We start from the raw sequence: 21,039 nt of genomic DNA, 5'->3' as shown, positions 1-21,039 counted from the left end.
GCCTGAATTTTGGGTTTTCCTTTACACGAATAAGCACTTTTTCACTGTAAAAGAATGAATAAAAGGCAAAATTGGTGCATAAAGATTCATCAGAATTTTTGTGTTTGCTAGAGAAAAAGCATGCTTGACTGCTGGTTCTACTTTAACACAATACAAACACAAAATCTTCTGTTTTCCTTTATTTCAAGTTCTAAAACATTAGTGTTTCTTCCCTTGCAGTATGTAAACAGTTTCCTGAATTAGTTGCTGCACAGAAGAGTCACCAACAATTAGTCTAATAATTGATTATTTTCTGAAATTATTAGGCAAAAATCTGCTTGTTGCAGAATCTTAAATATAAGAATTTGTAAATGCATGTGATACAAACACGAGGGAAGCATGAGAATTTAGAAAAACCTCTCTATTACCGAGAGGCTAAATAATGCCTCAGGTCATTTTCTTGCCCTTAAAATTTGAATTAGTAGCTAATAAAACCACTGAATCTATTGTGTGCAGTGTAAATATTACTTTAATTTGTCACCTGGTGCTTATATATTGTGTTTTTATTGATATTTCCAGCATAAATTAAGGCAGAAAAGGTACAATTGGTGCATAAAGATTCACCAGAATAAATTTGTATACAGGAGAAAATGCCTGCATGGCTGCTGGTTCTTCTTTAACATAATACAAACACAAAATATTTAAAGTTTTCCTTTATTTCAAACTCAGAAATGTTAGCATTTCTTCCCTTGTTAAACAGTTTCCTGAACCATTTGCTGAACAGAAACAGACACAGAAGAGTTAGTTAATGTAATATTTGATTAAAAGTCATGGTCAAAAATGTCTAAAATTGGCTTGTTGCAGCGTCGTAAGTTTGAGGACTTGCATTACCAAGAGGAAACAAGGCAGGTTTGTTTATTTACTCTCAATTTTTACAGAAATATGAGCTCTTACAAACACTGAATCTATTGTTTACAGTGTAATTAGATCCACATTTTACTTTAATTTGTTACTTTGCGCTTGAATATTGTGTTTTTTTTATATTTCCAGCATGAATTGATCCAGAAAAGACTAAATTGGTGCATTAATTTTCACCAGAATGCGGGAAATTCCATGTTTAAACAAAATTTATTCAATGGTACAACATAACACTGGCATTAAACACTCCATTTCTTCTTGGTATACTTCTTCCACTAGTCTGTGTTTTTGAACACTTTTGGACACCCATTAATTTGCAAAGAAGTTCAAAAAAGTACCCCTTTTTGGCCCAGACTGAACAGGTTCATGAGGATCATAAATAGTGAAAATATCAGTTGATTCCAGCACTGTCCTGAACCATTTGTCTGTGATAGAAGCACTACGAGGTGGAATATTACCAAGATTAAGCTCAACTATTCAGCTTAAATATCCCCCGAATGATAAGTGAGGCCATTGTTGTAGAAAACCTTCTAACTGCACCAAAACAAGCCAAAATATCACCTTTTTTGTTTCTGGATTATAATCAAAGCGACCTAATTGGGCAGAGAACTGGACAGCCTGGCAGCTCTGGTTGAGATAGACGAGCGCAGCCAAACCAGCGCCTCATATGCTGTCATTTCTGTATTTCAGGCTCTGCTCGCCATCCGCCGAGTGCTGCTGGCCCAACACACAGCGTTTCCCGTGTCCGGTGCTGATCTGTATGAGGAACTATTGAGCTCGACAGCCATCCTCTCCACCGGAAATCCCAGGTAAAGACGATTCTGCACACACAGCAGAGCTCGCTGCATTGTCTTCCAGGGACCGGAGGATTTAACGGTGGGCTCGGCGCCACGAGAGCTTAAAGGAGGGCTCATCTTCAAAATCGAATATGTATTCCCAAGGACACACCCCCGGGGTTTTGTCAAGCTTGTTTACTCATATGGTGGCTTTTTCAGCGGTGCCATCAGATTAAAGTCTTTAATTTGGTTTGTGGTGGCAGCAATATTTTGTCTGCTCTGAGAGTCAAAGGGCATGAAATAAAGTTTTACACTGTGCCAGATTCATTTGTGAGCAGACGGTTTCACTTTTGCAATCAGTTTTGCAATAGTTGCTCTTCAGCTTCGGGGACCAGCACAGACGCTGCATACAGTAAAGTTAATAGCATCATGCATTAACCAAAGATGTTTTTTGGTCCGTTTTATCAAACTAAAACCTTCATCTGCAATCAATGTTGAGATGCAAGCATGAGAAATATTTACACCTAGCAAAGCTTAGATTTGGTTCCTTTTCCCAACAGAACTGCATGGACCATCAGAAAGTAAAAAAACAACAAGAAAACAACGATTCTTCTGTTTTAACAGTTTAAGGCTCTAATAAATGTTGTAATTTTGTTTTTTTTTCAATTTAGTGGTTGAATAATATTCCTTCCAGAAATTCTACCTGCAGTATTTATTTTTCCACATACACTAGAATATATGCTATTTCGTTTGTTCTCTACTTGCATACCATCTGTGCAGTGATAGTACTCTATCAGTGTTTGTATCCATCAAAAAATCTGTGCATAACCACTGATATTGAGCTTATCTTATCTTCACATTCATTTGTGAGCGGATGGTTTCATTATGTTTTGCAATAGTTGCTCTCCAGCCTCAGAGACCAGCACAGGGGCTGCATAAAGTAAAGTCAATAGCATCATGCATTAACCAAAGATGTTTTTCGATCTGTTTTATCAAACTAAAACCTTCATCTGCAATCAATGTTGTAAAAAATTCAATCTACATTGAACCGTGACGGTGGAATATGCATCAGGAGCTCGGTTGCTGTTGTTAAAAATACAGCGTACAGAGTGTTTTGGAAATAGCTTCTTGCACTGAAGGAACATTTTAGCTTTTGCTTGTTATTCCATTTGGCTCGCATCCTAAAGTGGCCTCTGATATATCAACTGCATTAACTTGGCCTCCAGCTCGACTACTTTCCACTGAAAGAGAAAATATACTCAGGAAAATATACTCAGTCACCTCAGGAAATCAACCAGACCTTCTATAATTATTACCAGAGTTTATACTCAGCAGCAGTTAACCCAAACATAGAAGATATAGATAATTTTCTCAACAATTTAAACATGCCCAAACTAACGTCAAATTACAGAGACATATTAGATGCTCCATTGACTATGAAAGAATTACAATGTGCATTAGACAGTATGCCAGCAGGCAAGGCACCTGGTCCTGATGGTTTCCCTGCTGAATTTCTTAAACATTTTTGGTCAATGTTAGCACCCCTTTTCTTCAGGACAGTGACAGAGATTAAAAATAATGGTTATATCAGTCCGCACATGAATACAGCTGCAATTAAATTATTATTGAAACCAGACAAAGATCCTACGCTTCCCTCTAGCTATCGACCTCTGTCACTAATCAACACCGACATCAAAATTATCTCAAAAGCTCTCGCCTCTAGGCTGGAGAAAATCATCCCATCAATAATTCACAGCGATCAAACAGGATTTATAAATGGCCGACACTCCACCAACAATATCAGAAGACTTCTAAATCTAATCTCTTTGACGCAACGCCACAACAAAGAAGCTATTGTTATGTCACTGGACGCAGAAAAAGCCTTTGACAAAGTTAATTGGTCCTTTCTCTTTGCTGTGCTCCACAAATTTGGCTTCGGAGAATCATTTATCCAGTGGGTATCAGCTCTGTACAACTCACCCAAGGCTACAGTCACCACTAATGGGATCACTTCACAAAGCTTCAGTCTGCAAAGGGGAACAAGACAGGGATGCCCACTCTCTCCCTTATTGTTTGCGATCTTTATCGAACCATTAGCAACAGCTGTACGTCAGAACACCGATATCAAAGGTATCTGCGCTCTGGAGTCTGAACATAAAATTAACCTATACGCAGATGACATTTTACTTTATCTACAAGAACCCAAAACTTCAGTAAAGGAAGTATTTAACCTCATCACAACCTTCTCGCGTCTTTCAGACTACTCCGTCAACTGGTCAAAATCAATTATATTACCTTTAACAGAAAACTCGTGGAAGCCCGCAGCCCAAAACTCGCATTATTCTTTTCCTACTGGCAACATCAGATATCTGGGCATAAATATTTCCTCCAAACTCTCAGAATTAGTTCACCTGAACTTCACTCCACTTTTGGACAAAGTCTGTGATGATCTGAGGCGTTGGAACAACCTCCCCATCTCCCTTTTGGGACGAATAGCTACAGTCAAAATGAAAATATTACCTAAAATCAACTATCTTTTCTCCATGATTCCATTTAAACCCACATCAAAGTGGTTCCAATCGTTAGACTCCGCTATTGGTAAATTCTACTCAAAGAATAAAAAGGCTAAAATCAGTTTGACTACCCTCCAGAAGAATAAATCCGAAGGGGGACTGGAGGCTCCCAACTTCATGTATTATTATTTATCCAACCAAATACAATATCTCACCAAATGGATACATCCACATGAAGAATATAACTCCTGGCTAGAACTAGAACAGTTAGATTGTAACCAGATCAAAATCTCTGACCTTCCCTTTATCTCTTCTGCTCTTAAACATCACTCCTGCTTCAAGAACCCTATGATCGCTTCCACCTTGTCTGCTTGGTGGAAAGCACTGGAAATCACAGGCTCTCAATTAAAACCCAGTATACTCTCCCCAATCTGGCACAACCCTGATTTTGCAAACAACAAAATAGCTCTTTATTTCAGCACATGGGCAGAGAGAGGAGTCACTCACCTCCATCACCTTCTGGATGATAACACATTTAGGACATATATAAACTTATTCCAAACATTTGAAATAAGAAATGGAAATTTTCTTCAGTACCTACAGGTAAAGAAGACTATTACAAGTAGAATTCCATCGCTTCAGACTACTTTACAGCCAACGGATTTACAGCCACCTGAATTTGTCGACTACATTGTGAAACTCTCTCCAAGAAATAAGAAGAATCTCTCAAAAATTTATAGTTTACGCTCAAAGACACACTCTATACACCTACCAACTCAAAAATGGGAAAAAGACGTATCCAAATCTTTTGACTCTGATTTTTGGACCCAAATCTGTGAAAACACATTTAAAATGACTAAAAACACCAACTTACAATTGATCCAATTTAAGGTGCTTCACAGAACACATATAACACAATATAAACTGTATAAAATGGGCTTCTCACGCTCAGACACATGTACGCAATGCACCCAAAACATGACGGACACTTACTTTCACGCTCTGTGGCTTTGTACACCCGTCTATCAATTCTGGGTAACAATCACGCAGAAACTCTCCAATATTTTGGACTGCGGGATTCCACATTCCCCGAACGTTTGCCTAATTGGTGATCTAACGCAAACAGCCCTTCCAGACATTCATATCCAACCCACACTTGCAGCTATCGCCATTGCCAAAAAAACTATTTTAGTTAACTGGAAAGATAAGAAAGCCCTCAACATCATCCATTGGCTGAACCTCCTCACAGAACACATTTCACTTGAGAGAATATCTGCTATCAGAAAAAACCAATTGGATTCCTTCAAAGAAAAATGGTCTCCATTTATTAAATCAATAAATATTAATCTATAGCCTCCGCTTGTATGTGGGCGTATGCCACTTCCCTCATAAAATTGTAATTATTATTCTGTCTGTGTGTATGGTCTGACTTCTGTCTGCTTTATTTCAGTTTATTAACCCTCTACCTTTTTAAGTAGGATGGCACCATGGACTTCAAGGCTGTGTGCATGCACTAATGGTGTCCTTTTCCTATTGCTCTTGGGGTCGCTCTCTGGCTCTGCGGGGCCGGCGTGGCTCGGGCCCCTCTGCCTGGGGGTGGGTGTCCCCGGTGTCTCTCCCTTTGAGCCCTGGGTCTGCTGGGTCTGTGCGCTCTCCCGGGGCCTTGGGGGTGGCGGCGGCTGGTCTCTTCTGGGGCGCCCTGGCTGGCCCTGGGGTTTGGGGTGGGTCGGCCCTCCGGTCGCTCCCCTGTCCCTTCCTGCTCTGCTTCCCTCCTCCTCCCTCCTCTCCTGCCTGGCCGCTCGTCCTCGTCCCTCTCCCTCCCCTGGGGGGGCTGGGGGCCCTCCGCTGCCTGGGGGTCTGGCATGGGGGCCGGGTGGTCTCTCTGGGGGGGTGGCTCTGGCTCATCCGGGCACAGGCCTTGGTACTTGCCTGTGTGCCGCCACTGGAGATAAGTTTCTGCTGGCTGGGGGCTTCTGTCCGGGCCCGGTGCTGTCCTTGGGTGTGGTGGGGTGGGTGGGGTCTCGGTGGTGCTGCGGGGTGGGTGCCCTGCATCCTGGACGTGCCGGCTCCGGGGCGGGCGTGGGGGCTCATGGCCCTTGCTTCCTAGTGGTGCGGCCTGGTCCTCCCTCCGGGGCAGGGTGCTGCATGCGGCTGGCCCGTGGTGGGGCTACGGCGTCTGCCGGGGCGCTGCTCCAGCGCTGCGACTTCTGGGGGTTTCGGTGCTGGCCGGGCCGGTCGGGTTCGTGTGGGCCCACCTCGGCCTCTTGCCTCTGGGCTCTGGGGGCCCTCTGCATCAGTACCGGTGGTCTTACTACCTGTCTCCCCCGCTGCTCTGTCCTCATGGGCCGGATCCACACCAGACTGCCTCTTACTGTGCACTTCACATACTTCACACATCACTGTATATAGTTACTCTTAGGCACATATAGGGACACAACAGCTAGGGCCCCGAGAGCAGGTGGGGGCAGGAACGATGGGCTCTGTGGTGGGGCGGATGGCAGGGCTCTACGGCCTTGTCTCTTCCCCATCACCCTCTTGCCTGCCTCCCCTGCTCTCTAATTTCTTTTTAATGCACCACACACACTCACACCTTAGGGGTAGGTCTGGGACGGCTCAGGGAACTTGGGCCAGGGTAGGCTGCAGAGTAGCCATCCTCTGTGGTCCTCTGGCCCGCCCCCTGGACGCCTCGCCCAGCCTCCCCACTTTTAATGCACCACATGACACTCAGGGTTACACTATCACGGTGCAGGGATAATGTCTCCAGTCTGGGATCGGGAGACATATTAATAGGGAGTAATGGGGGGATTTCACTAATATGGCCTCGCTGGTGGGACCCGGCCCCCTTATGGCTATGGGGTGGCGGGGGTGGACCATCATCCGTGTTGCTGTGGCTGGGGGGTCCCCGGGACCTGGGGGCTGTGGTCGGGGGGGGTTCTCCTGCGTGCCCGACGGGTCCGGGCAGGTGCGATGGCTCTTGGTGGGCTGCGGGGGGCTGGATTGGCCGTCTTGGTGGGCGCTGTGGCTGTGCTGCGGGCTGGTGGCATGTGGTGGCTCTGTCCCGGTGGGTTGTCAGGGCGCATTGCGGGGGGTGGGGGCCCTGGGTGTACTGCGCTCGCCTGGGGCCTGGTGCGGGGGGTATGCGGGGTGCCTCCCTGTTGGCGTCGCCGGGCCCCACCACACTGTCCATTTTTACTCTCTGGACTCGCATCGGGTCCCGGCTCCGATTTCCTCTGGCCGGCTCCCGGTGGTGGCCTGCCTTGTGATGGGCTGGTTGCCGCCCCTTCGGTGGGCCGCTCGGCCCCTGTGTCTGGCTTCCTGGCTGTGTGGGGCCGTTGGCCCCCGCGGGGGGGGGGGGGGGGGGGGGGGGGGGCGGGGGGGGGGGGGGGGGGGGGGGGGGGGGGGGGGGGGGGGGGGGGGGGGGGTGGGGGTTTGGGTGGCGGGTGGGTCCTCGTGCCCCGGGCCGCCTGGGTCGGTCTTGGCGCGCTGGGGGTGTCGGTAGCTGCTCCCTCTTGTTCTCTGGGTCCTCGTCGTTCACGGTGGCCCCGGTGGCTCTCTGGGGGTGCCGCCCTGTGGCTCCTACTGCCTGGGGGGAGGGGTGCCCTGTTGGCTTGGCCCTGCCTTGCTGTGATTGCTGTTCTGGGCTTCGGGGTTCTTCACACTTGCATGTTTGATCAGGTCTCGCCAGCTACTGCCGAGTCCCATTTCAGCAAATGATGGGTCCCGCCAGAATGTGCTGAGAATCTCTCCAGTCTCTACCCTAAACTCATTCTCTCTCGCACTAGCATCCTCTTCTGGCCTATTCTATTCTATTCTATACTATCAAGACACACACAATTATGGTGCTCAGTACCGTTTGTTCATTTATTATTGAATCTCTTTTTCTTTTGTGTTGGTTTGGTTTTCTTTTCTTTTTTTCAAATTTTTATTTATTTATTTATTTTTTTTTTCTTTTTCTATTGATGGACAGTTAGTAGTTGGGCATAACACACCACCTTACAATCTTTAATTGCAATAGCAACGCCTGTTATTTTCTATCCCTGTTCATCCTGTTCGTCCTGTTCGTCCTGTCCAGTCTTTGTTTCCCCCACACATCACTGAGGTGTAGCACTGCCCTCCCTGGCTCATAATAGGGAATTCTAATAAAGAAGGTCTGCTTAGCTTTCAGGGAGGGCTGGTGATGGTCACACACATGCACTAAATATTAAAATATTTGGTTGCAAGACTAAAATATGCATCAATCTCATATAATGTTGACTCCCCTTTTGTGGAGTTAAACAATGAGAACAAATGCAGACAAAAAAAAAAAAAAAAGAAAGAGAAAAAAAAGTAAAACACGCCACTGACAAGTCCTTTAAGACGTTCTTGCGGTGCATCAGAGAATCAAAATTTAATGACTTGAAAGAAACCAGAAGTTCCCTCTGCGACCGGTGTGGCGTCGTGTTACAGCAGCGCTCACAATTAACCTGTAAAACTGAGACACAGCAGAGCCCGAAATGTTGGCACCCAGATTTGTGCTGGCAACACAAGATTCAGCAGCTGTCTGTCTGCAGTCACGGCGCCCAGAACAGTAGATAAATCCTCCACTCTGAGAGGGGAAACGTTCTTTAGCCAGGACACAAGACTCTTCTGGACAAATGTGTGAAATGGGCCGGCATGCTATAATTTATGACGTGGTACCATTTCTGCAGTTAAACTCACTGTTTCGGCATAATTAATGACCACAGGTGTTTTTACTCTCTCCGTGGCTCTTTTTAAGTGGTTTTCATAAATTAGTTAGTGCTTTGGATTAGTGATATGAAACTGAATCAGCCATGTGGGTGAAGTCTGCGTGACTTGTGTGTGTCTTGACTGCCCTCTACTGGTGGAGAGGTGAACTGATGAGTGAGGTTTCAGCTTGAACGCTCAGTAAAGTGTGTTGATTCTGCAGAGAGAGGAATTAAACATGCACTTATTTAGATCCAGGTTGATTTGGGACACCTAGAACTGCATGGACCATCAGAAAAAACCCCAAAAAACAACGATTCCTTTTGTTTTCATAGTTTAAGGTGAAGAGGTTAACTGATTTGTGTGGATTCTGCAGATAGAGGAATTAAGCATGCACTTATTTAGATACAAGTTTATGGGGGACACTTGTCAAAGAAATGATGTCCAACACAACAGCACTCCCAGAAATTCTACCTGCAGTGTTTATTGTTCCACATACACTAAAATACCCGCAAATTTGTTACTTCTCTACTTACGAACAATTTGTGCATTGTAGTCAGTCTGTCCAATAATAATACTTATAAATCAGTGCTTCTATTCATTAAGAAATCTGTGCAAAACCACTGATATGTGCAATAATTATTGTTATAGTGGTTATTTGTAGATCTTGTACTTTTATTACAAATTTTTATACTACATTGCTTAAATGTTTACACTATCTTGTCTGCTGTAACACACAAATTTCCTTCACTGTTGGACAAATATAGGGTTATCTGATCTTATCTTTTAGGGTTAGGGTTAGTGGATTCAATGAGGCTTAATTTTGAGACAAAATTGTGCGATGCTGCCAACTTACTGATAGCTCTCATAATAAATATGGTTGACAAAATATTAGAAACACTTCCTTGCTTGGCCTGTAAATTACTGTCAAAGTTGATCAACACCTGTGCAAAGTAGTTTCAGAAAACATGAAAGTAGTCAAAATAAAAGTTTAGATGTTCCTAATAAACTGGCAGTTGATTGTATAATATATTATAGATCAAAAGCTGAAAATATAAAGTAAAATTAAAATAAACCAATAAAAAGAAACATCCTACATTGTGCTGTTTTAGTGATTTGCTGATTTAATTTTAGTTCTAAAGGATGAAGTTTGTGTTGTTGTAACTTTATCAATGTAAATAATAATAAATTAGGTTGACTAAATATTAGAAACACTTCTTTGTTCAGCCTCCTAATTATTATTATATAATTCAATTACCACCTATCAAACAATAAAGTAGGTTATTACTACAGAACTGCTTATTGAGCTACATTAGTTTTAGCTAGGTATTGCTAATAAATTAGCATACGACTTAATATGTGCTGATAAGCTAATTTTCAGAAATCCAATAAATCCCACTTAATCCTACTTTATGCTATTTTAATGATTTCCTGATTTGCCTTCAACTCCAACTTTGTGTAGCTGTAACCTTAATAATATAAATAATAATGATAATAATAAATGAAGTACAGAAAATATAGGAAACAGCTCTCTGTTCAGCATCTAAAGCTTATTACTTAGGTAGGTGTTGCTAATAAACTAGCAATACGTGCTGATGAACTAGTTTCCAGATATCAAAGAACGTTAAATAAAGCAGCCCTTCTCTAAATCCTACTTCATGCTATGCTAACTATGACTAATTCTGAGGCTAAAGTTTTTGTTGCTGTAACCTTATTGATATAAATAATAATAATAAATGAGGTACAGAAAATATTAGAAGCAGCTCTCTGTTCATCATCTTAATTACTTGATTACTGAATAGAAAACCGGTCTAAAAAAGTTGCAGGAAGTTGGACTTACTGCAGAAATGTTTCATTACCCTGCATCATTATTTAACTGGCGTTTCAGTGTAGAATATGTAATGGCAAGCTAATTTTGGAAATAAAACTCATTTAATTGCATGCTATACAGCAAAACAGTTTACAGTTTAAAATGAAAGTATAACAAATAAAAATATACAGAGATTCCTGTTCTTGAAGTTTGTGTTGATGGAAACCTCACTGATATAAATAAGTAACTAGATGCTCAACAGAAACAACAGCAAAAATGCCCAACATTTGCTTGTCCCAGGTACTTAAATGTAAAGAATTGTTGTGTTACTTATGGTATGATATAATACTGAAATAAATCACTGAAGACAACTGTACTTCCACTACACATTATGTGTATGTGTTAGTATTTGTCAAAGTTTATGGTCACCTGTTACCCTGCAAAAGACAAGACAGTGATGAAAAGTGCTTAATATAGTTATTTTTTTAGTTTTTTTGACACAGAATGAACGTACGTCAATCAATGTATGAAAATGAATGAATATAGTAGTTGGTTCCAGCACTGTTTTGAGCATTTTGGTTGTAAAAATAAGACATTATTTCACCATTGCAAGGTGATAAAAACAGTATGAGATGTGACATTACCAAGTTTAGGCTCAAATAGTAAGCTATCAGAGGGGTAGCAAGATGATTTCCTGAAATCAAATACCATTTAAAAGCTTTTATGAACATCAAAGGCTTAAAACAGTAGTTAAATTTAGGAAATCATGAAAAAACTGTTTAAAAAAAGTCATCGCACTTCTGATTTTCAGACCCATGTGACCTCTGAGGTGGTTATGACCTAGCATCATTTGCATCAGGTCAGTTTAAATACAGACAGATACTGCCAATAAACATGAAGGATGCTCTCTAAGCAGCGTTTTCTGAAATAAAAGGTTATTTTGGGGGGTTTTTTGGGCTGAACTTATAAGGGATGAAATGCATGAAAGAGCCTTATGTGCATGTAAGCCAACGATGAAACCCCAGCCTCCTCCGAAATTAAGATAGAGTGAACCCCAAGCATAGTGTCCATCATTTATCATATATCTGACAGGTGAGTTACCAGTTTAGAGTTTAGAAATTAAAGTAATGAGTAAAGTAATGAGTAATGGAGTTTGGCTGCTCATATCGTCAAACTACAGTTAATACATGGATATTACTTTCAAAATACCCTATATTAGAAATTATTGTGGTTGTAAGGCTGTCTTGTTCTTTTGTGTTGCTGTTGCCTGTGTGTTAATTGGCATATTAGTTCGTTTTGTCTGCTGCAACCACCTCCAGAGTTAGTAGGGGGTCGTGACTCTCTGGCAACGATATTTTAGGGAATTTTTAGACTTTGATATGCAGAATATTTCCTGGCTAACTCCGAGTTTCATGCTAGTTTCCTCGGCTGATAAGCTGCACAGACGGAACAGAAGATCTCTGCTTGTGGTTCCTGCATCAGAATCGAGGAATTAGTTGTGGGAAATTATCTGTTGTAGCTGCTGTTTTTTCTCTCTTTTAGTTCAGTTTGAGGGAAGAATTCAGTTGTGTTAGATCATGTAGATATTTGAGTAGATTTTCTTCCACATACTCAGCGAACACACTTACCTTTCTTTGTGCACGATGAATTAGAGGCTTATTGGTCTTAATTCAACGAACTAATCGAAATAGTAGAACGTTTCTTGCTATAACATTATGTACAAAAAAAAGAGTTTTGAGCTTCCCACAATAGTAGCTGCTTCATTAAATACCAACAGTGAGGCATGTCTTGGCAGCACAAAAATAAATAAAACTCGCATTTCAAAGTAGTAATTGGAGAAATGATAATGAATGATAAATGGTATTTACTTGTTTAGCCACTCAGAGTATCAGAAATATGCACAAAGCGAGGCAGAGAGAAAGGAGCAAAAAACTAAACAAACCTTATCAGATTTTTTCAGCTGCCACAGTAATTTTTCTTGCCAACAGGATGGATGATGAGGGCTGATAATGGTTGGGAGGCTTTCATCCGTTAGCGTGTGATGTAGCCTACAGAATATTTGTTGATGGCACAATCATATTAGGACCCCGTGTGTAAACCGCTGTAGAGATGTTTTGGGGGTGATAAAATTCGGCATCAAATCAAGATAGTCACTTAAAACCTCATTGGAAGCGGCAAAGACTCTCTTCTGTCGGAGGCTCCTCATGAGGAATTCAGCCTCGAAGCTCAGCGTTAGCGGTTAGTTAATGAAGCAGAAAGAGACACTAGTATTACAGCACCCTTAAGTAAGACGCTGCTAATTCCCACTATTTGTTTAAGTCATTATTCCGGTTGTGGCTATGACCACAGGAGGAGAATATCTATCCACGGGAATCTAAAAGTCATCCTTTACAGAAAAGCAGACAACAGAATCTGAGCCTCTCCCCATCTTCCACTAAGTTGAGGACTTTCACAATGACTGCACAGCGCTCTGAGCTCACTGATGAGTGCAGCCCACGGGACATTTCTGGATCTGCGACTTTTCAAGGGCAATCACTTCCATGCCTCAGAGTCCTCGCAAGAACACGACCGGATGTTTCATCAACGGCGCAACCCTCTGTGCGCTGATGTCAGAGGAGGCAGCAGCAATGCAAATAAGTCCACTCCAACCAATTCTTCTCCTCACAATCACGCCGTGGGTGGCGAGGACCGCCGATGTGGCCCACAGTGATGCTTAACCTTCAGGCTGGAGGACCTTGACTATGTAAATTTAACTGCACGTCTGTCACATCCATCATCGCGAGTGGGGGGATGAGATTCCACAAAGTCCACAGATCGGCGGCCTGAATATCAACGGCGACGAATCAAAACGGCGCGATGCTGACGGAGCAGATGGATGGAGCGTTAAAATGCGAGTCGCGAGCACAAAAACGACGCTCGTTCCTCCACAGCTGTAACAGAAATACTTTCATTTCAGTAGAATATAGAAAATATCCGGTAACTCATCAATGTTTAATGTTGTTTTGGTGTGTAAAAGAAAAAAGTCCAAAATAAAGCACACTGACTAAATAATCACTCCAATCAATGTAGAGCGTAACATTATACAAGTTAGTTGTGTTGCTTTGCAGCACAAACACAAGTCTCATGCACTATTTGCGTATTATCTGTTCTTTTTTTAACCCCCCTTTGTCCCCTAAATTAAAAATACTTCCCAACAACAGAAGTTTCACACTTTCTGCACCAGACTTTTTCTTTCTTCTACTCTTGACTGCAGCCACAACTTTCAGGGCTCACCAACTACTTATCACTACCTGATGATTAGCTGTTAGTTTAGGGAGCTTTTTTTGTTGTTGTTGTTTTTGGGTTTTTTTTTGCATGTAGCCTTTAAATTTGTCAATATTGCAGTCAGTCATGTTCATTTAATTGCAGAAGAAGTCAGGACGATTAATGTTTGATCAATTATGAAGCCCTGTTACATGATAAAATAACTGAACTGAGTGGGCAGCATAATTGACAAACAAGACACAAAAGATCTGAGCTCATCAGTGACTCTAATGATGGATGGAGCAGCTCTGCAAGCAAAGGTGTTGAAACGAGTGTTACTGTCGGGGCATTCCATCTCAAAGCTTCACAGTTTTCAAATTGTTCTGCTTAACCATCTCTGATTTGCCTGACATTTTTACAGCACACAATATGGGTATTTTTAAAGATGCTTGAGATTATTTAGATTGATATATCCAGTGCTTTCCTAGATAAATCTTTTTTTTCAACTGTTTTTGTTTTTATTACTCGTCTGTAAAGTGTCGGAAAGTGCTTGACAAAAGTTTTTTTGATTCACTTTCAACTCGTTTGTTTGCATGTTGAATTCTGTTTGGACGATGATATCTACGGAAATATTTAGGCAAATGGAGATTAAAGCTTGGAATTGTCGGTTATTTCTGCTATTATATCGTGCCATTGATTCAGCATCTGCGATTCTGGACAAGCTGATTAAATCATCTCTAATTATGTGTAAGTTGAAATATGAAAAGCCCCATCTTTTAGCTCACATTAACAAAAAGATTTTAGAATGTAGAAATCAGATAGTGATCATTTCTGAACCATATGTAATTGGATTTCACAATAATACAACACAAAACATATAGAGTACTTGAAATTCAAAATACTTGGTCACACAACTGAAAAAATAAGTTGTTTTTGCTGAACTTTGATTGATTGAGCAGGTACGACGAACTGTACCACCAAAAACAATACTGCTCTATAGCCTGGTCCAAGAAGAACAGAATTCTGTGAAGTGGTTCTTCAAATATACGTAAGACATATGGGTATATTTTTGATTTTTAGGCTCTATTTTCTGGGCTGGAGAAACTATTCAACTATTGAATTCATATATGTTTTGGAAGAAATGCTTTAGATTGAAGTCTTCAGCAGTTACTGTAAATATACATTTGCTGGTCTTGAAGGCCAAGTTTATTCCAAATTTAATCCCTTTTTAATCCTATCAAACAGGCCAGAATCTTTAATTGTTCCAGATATAGTGTCATCCAAATAGGGTCTCAAAACAGAAAGTGTGAAAGAAATGTGTTGAAAGTGGGTTGATGGACAATTTATTTATTTTTTTAATCTCGGAAAGTACTTGGTAGATCAATGTAAAAGTTCACAGATACTACTTTAAATGCTCACAGTTTATGATAAAACACTTTCAAGCAGATTAGAGTTGATCCATCAGAAGGCCCATGATTATATGTGACTATCGCTGATGGTTTATCCGTCTGTCTGTTTGTCTGTCAGCAACATTACTAAAAAACGGATTACTGTATTTAGATGAAATTTTCAGGGAAGGTCAGAAATGACACAGGGACCAATTGATTTGATTTTGACAGTGGTGTGACTTATAATCTGGATCTACAAATTTTTTAAAGACGTTCGCCATCGGAAATAATACAATGTCTGAGCAGCCTTGGCAGAGTACTGCAAGGTAATATAGAATAGCCCTGTAGTATTTCAAGCAAACGTTGTGGACATCTGGATCAGCTGCTTGCACCTAGTTTGCATTTCCTTGGCAGAACTATTGTTCACAAACTGAAATCATATAAAGGAACCACAGAAATGTTGTGCGTTAATGACAGCTGCTGGTGAAGCTTTCATCCACCATTGTCTTTTATACACATTTCCGCCGTCACATCAAGCCCGTGTTCGCTCAGTTCAGTAGGAGGTTAATGGACCTCTGGTGATTTACTGCTTAAGTTTCTTGCGGCGTGAAACATATAAAAAGAGCGGATACACTGGGCTGGAAGAGGTCACGTCTAAACGGCCCTGGGTGTATGAAGGTGGAACTTGGGGAAGATTTACCTGAGCAGCAACAAAGAACCCATAACAAGACTGACAAGGCTTTAAATCTTCAGCACACAGACCCTCCGATGCTCCCGGAGAATAAAGACGATTCAAGTATTATCTCTGACTACTGCTGCGGGACTTTCAGACATTTGCATGTTTCTTCTTTTTTCAGCTGGCAGTTTATTGTAATTGTCCTCCGTGTATAATACTGGAAGAAACAGATAAAGTAATAAAAAAAGAGGACGGTGTTAAAGATGGCAGATACTGGTGATTTATATCAGAGTGTCAAGACCTTGAGAACAGTAGTTTTGCAGAGCTTTTAAACTCACTTTTATCTTGGCTATTGCCTTGTTTTATTGCAATGGTTGAAGTTAGAAAAGTCAAATCAACACAACTATCTAGAAAAACTGCTACAGGCCCCAGTTCAGTACAATATAGTAGAACATTGTGGTTAAACACTATGCTGTATATTTTTGATGTTTGCTATTCATTCTGCTGTGTAACCATTTATATGTGTACAAAATTTCATAGTAAGCCAATAAAGTAGTTATTTAGATGTTTCAGTTTAGATTTAGCAGAACTTGTGTGCCAGAAAATCCAACTCCTCATGAATTATTCTCTTCAAATGTACATATATCATTTGTATAAAATGTTGGGAGAACGTAATGATTTAGAGGTCAATATTTTTCTTTTTGAGATCTACTAGAACAAGTTTACATGTGTTCTCTGAACCATTTTAGCACCTTTTATATACATTGTTTGTTGTCAGTGCAATATTTTATTCGTATCTCAGCATATTCCATTTTTAATTTAGCGATTTCAACTGCCACATGGCTGCTACTGCTATTGTACAGTTATTGCTGCCATTCCATGTCCAGCTCCTCCACATGTCTTGAACTGCCCCTACGGGATGAATAAAGCTTTTTGAGTGGACTGAGTGTTCAAATAATTTATTTTTCTCACACTGAACATTTCTGTTGCGTCCCTTCAGAAAGAAAGACTCTGTTTTAGCTTTACGATCCCCTCCCCTGAAAGCCCAGTCTGCTCCGATTGGGCAACTGGTTAGAAAAAAGTGAGCAGACATTGGCTAATTACTGTAAATGTTATGTGTTGATAAAAATGATGTCAAACTGCGAGGAAATGGTCTTTTTATTTGAAAGTATGCCGAGCTAACTGCTAGTCAGGTGTTATGCAAATATGTTACTTGGTGATGTCAACAAGTCGTGGAAGAAAAGCCTGGACTTTAAACGAGGCATTTCAGGCAGGTAAAAATTCTGTTTTCTGTGGGATAGAATAACTTTTCCCACAGAAAAGACTTCTTCCATGCACAAAAACTGCTATAACACACTGAAAGAAAGGGGAAAAACCCAAAAAGCCTAATATGAGCTCTTTAAGACGTGACTATTGAAGGTTCTTTGTGGAGTTCTGACCTCTACTTAGCGCTACAGAGCTGTTTTTCTATGACTGGGTTTCTTGTTTTGTGCCAACAAATTCCTCCCATGCGGGGTCACATTGGATTTCATTTGATGGAGGTCGCTTGTAGCCCTTTGCGTTTATACGCGTTAATAAAACTGACCGAACTTCTGCCATAAACTGTTTTATACTTGCACAGTGACCTCAAGCCAGATGCACAACATGTACAATGATTGCAGCTTTATTGTGTCTGTCTGTGTGAAATGTTCTTAACTTGTGTTGATGAACTTTAGTGTGATGGTGTAAAATGCTTTGTTATTCACATAAAACATTGTGGGAAATCTACATTCTGTTTAAATTTGGATTTAAACAGAATATCTAAAAACAGATGAATGAAATGCAAACAAGTTTATTCGGATTTAATTTGAAAGATGCAGCCAGTGGTCGAGCTTAATAAGAAATGGTCCCACAGCAACTGAAATCACCAACTGGCCAAACATGTTAAGGATAGTCTGGTTTGTGTTGTGCTTACCCAGCTGCAGTTTCTGTTGGCCCTGCGTTTGCACTTGGACTTAATGGTTTATTACGTCGGATGGCAGTTGTGAGTAATGAATTGCGCCTTGTTTCTTGCAGCTTAGATAAACTGCTGGATTCTGGCTTGTATACTGGAGAGATAACAGAGCTGTCAGGAGGCCCAGGAAGTGGCAAATCTCAGGTGAACATTTCCTAGCTTCCCCCTCTCCATCACTGATAATTTCAGCCTCATAAATTCTCCCTTTTTAGAATTCCCTCTTCTCCTGTAGAATAAGAAATGCGCTCGGGCTGAAATGATACTTCTCTGAGTTATTGTTTAACCAACACAAATTGTCCGTGCTGTCTCTTAACTATTCCCTGCACGCTCGCCGTGCCTTCCAGGTGTGCTTTGGGGTTGCGGTGCACATTTCTTACCGGCTGAAACAGAGTGTGGTTTATATCGACACGACGGGAGGGCTGACTGCCGGCCGCCTGCTTGAAATGCTGCAGACTGAAACAAGCAACACAGAAGAGCAGGTGAGTTGACAGAAATGTGAACACATCAGGGATGTCAAAATCTTTTTAGCTCAGGGGTCACATACAGCCAAATTTGATCTCAAGTGGACCAGTGAAATCACAGCATAGTAACCTATAAATAACTAATTTTTCTCTTTGTTTTTATACAAAAAAAGTACATTCTGAAAATGTTCACATTTAATGATCTGTCTATTATGAACAAGCTAAAATTCCTCAAGAAAACTAGACTACAGGCCAAAAGTTTGGAAGTAAGATCAAGATGACAGTTTCATTGGTATGTTTTACAACCAAATATACATGATTATTATATAAAGTCACTCATCAGAATAGATTTTTACTATAATTATCATTATGCGGCTGTTTCTTTCTGTAGTAGTTATAGAGATATGGACACAGTTGAGATTTATTGGGATTTTTGTCTGCAAACTCTCAAAAGCTAAAGATCTAAAGTGAATACTGCAAATTTGTTTTTAACTTTTGCACTGAAGTTGTGACTCTTGCGAATCGTCTCAAAGCTAAAACTTAACCCCTTCTTTTGTCTTGTTAACATTTATTAGGCAATTATCTGAAAATCAATCTATAGTTAAAGGTAAATTGTGGAAAATGGTGCACATCAGTGAAAGTAAAGTCTGATCCTGCAGTAAATTCATCTCAAAATCCATAGTTTTACTGTTTATTGTTTGTCTGTGTATCATGTGTCTGTTTTATGTAACTTTTAAATCTTGTAGGGCTGCTACCTTGCCCAGGTGTCCCTTATAGAAGAGATTTCTAATCTCAATGGGTCTTCCTAGTTAAACAACTATAAATATATTTGGCACCTCTGTACTACATGATGTGATTTTAAATGATTTGAAACAACAATTCTTAACTTCGCAGATGGCAGCTCTTCAGAGGATCCAAATTTTCCGTTTGTTTGACGTCTACTCTTTGCTCGACTGTCTGTACGGCCTTCGCAGTGGCGGCCTTCAGCAGGTTTGTTGTGTTTTCATTGTCTTTTGCATAAAATACACTCGAAATCCTGTGAGAATCCTTGAAAAACCTTTGATTTTCAGCAATCTAATTTTGTCACATTTGGCATTAGGCGTCTGTTGGCGGCGGCTCTGTCAAGGCGGTGATCGTGGATTCGGTTTCTGCCGTTATCTCTCCACTACTGGGAGGCAAACACAACGAAGGTGATATCTCTTTCTGCTAGTCCATCATAGTCAATCATACCTGAGTCTGTGTTTACACCTGCAGCCACAAATCCATAAAATAAATGTCACAACAGGGTTCCAAACGTAACATCTGAGCTGCTTCCAATCATAACCACGTGTAAAAATAACAGCGTAATATTTGCTCAAACCCACCTCAACTATATTAGGAGCTCAGTTATAAGTAGACTTGTTTTCATTAACTGTGAATCTGCTTTAACTGGAGGCTGACCTTTTGAGAGTGAACATAATTGAAGCTTTTAATCCAGGAGCACTTTATTCAACTTTATTTCTAACAGTTGGTTTGTAGAAGGTTTCAAAAGTGATCGAATTAAACAGTTACTCAGAGAAGCAGGATGCAAGCAGTGGATCTAAAATACAAATGAACAAATGCAACAACATAACTCAAGCTTACAATGTCCAAAAAGAGAGCTAATTATATATTGTTTGTTGGTAGAAGCTACAGACGCTTTAAAGAAACTCAACTTGTGTATGCAGAGTAACCGGCAACTCATTTATTCATGAATAAATCAACACCTGACCGGCTCCAGCGGGAGATCGGAGGAGTTTGTTTACAGAAAAATGCAGTTATTTTCCAATGGAGGGTTCTCGTTTTCTCCACAGCAGAGCAGGTCCAGTGGAATACAAAAAGCAAAGCGAATAAAACATAACACGAAAACACAGTGGAGACAGCATTGTGGCAAAATCAATTTAGACTTTCTCCAAACTCGAGGTAAAAGACAAGAATGAGCTCAGTTTAGTAGATGATTGTGTAGATAGTTGATGGATGGATAATTGCAGTATTATACAAAAGAATATGCAATAAACGTGCAAATCGAAGAAATAAGGTGCCAAAACTGCTGACATTTACAATAAAGGTACAAAATTGTTGGTATTTTTGTAGTATTTTTGTGACCTTTTGGGGCCATTGCAGATTTTAGGGAATCAAGAAATGCTGATGTCAGTATATCAGCTGATATACTTTATATACATACATTAGAGCGATATTTAAAAAGGAAAGTGTCATAGTCATTGTTTTTTAACTTTACAGCGGCATAAACACAATCACAAAGAAATAAGCTGCTTACAGTGCTGCAGACAGAGCTGACAGTGTTGTAAACAATGGAGTCCAAGCTGCTCTACTAGAAAAACTATGTGATGACACTGTTTGCTAACTACCCCAACAGTGTAGTTTGTTCTTTACAAAACTAAATAAACATCATACATATGGGACAATCATTCAGTCTTGGCTGATTAAAGTGACTGTCTTGGATCACATTTTATTATTCTGAGCAGACAGTAAACACTGAACATTACAAAACATGAAGATGCTACCTGTTGCTGCTGGACAACAGGTAAAAATTTGGGGA

The 21,039-nt window shown here is 40.8% G+C and overlaps 1 protein-coding gene across 1 annotated transcript in view; it reads left to right on the top strand.

The window, feature by feature from the left end:
• Window positions 1-21,039, top strand: part of rad51d (RAD51 paralog D) — a 36,494-nt gene that overhangs the window by 7,958 nt on the left and 7,497 nt on the right. The window contains exons 3-7 of the mRNA XM_023274668.3: window positions 1,588-1,706; window positions 18,063-18,144; window positions 18,345-18,479; window positions 19,356-19,451; window positions 19,561-19,651. Of these exons, the coding sequence (XP_023130436.2) occupies window positions 1,588-1,706; window positions 18,063-18,144; window positions 18,345-18,479; window positions 19,356-19,451; window positions 19,561-19,651 (523 nt within the window). The remainder of the gene's footprint in view (window positions 1-1,587; window positions 1,707-18,062; window positions 18,145-18,344; window positions 18,480-19,355; window positions 19,452-19,560; window positions 19,652-21,039) is intronic.

This window comes from Amphiprion ocellaris, chromosome 14 (assembly GCF_022539595.1).
Source record: "Amphiprion ocellaris isolate individual 3 ecotype Okinawa chromosome 14, ASM2253959v1, whole genome shotgun sequence".
Taxonomy (NCBI): Eukaryota; Metazoa; Chordata; class Actinopteri; family Pomacentridae; genus Amphiprion; species Amphiprion ocellaris.
This window is presented reverse-complemented; position numbering and strand designations above follow the sequence as displayed.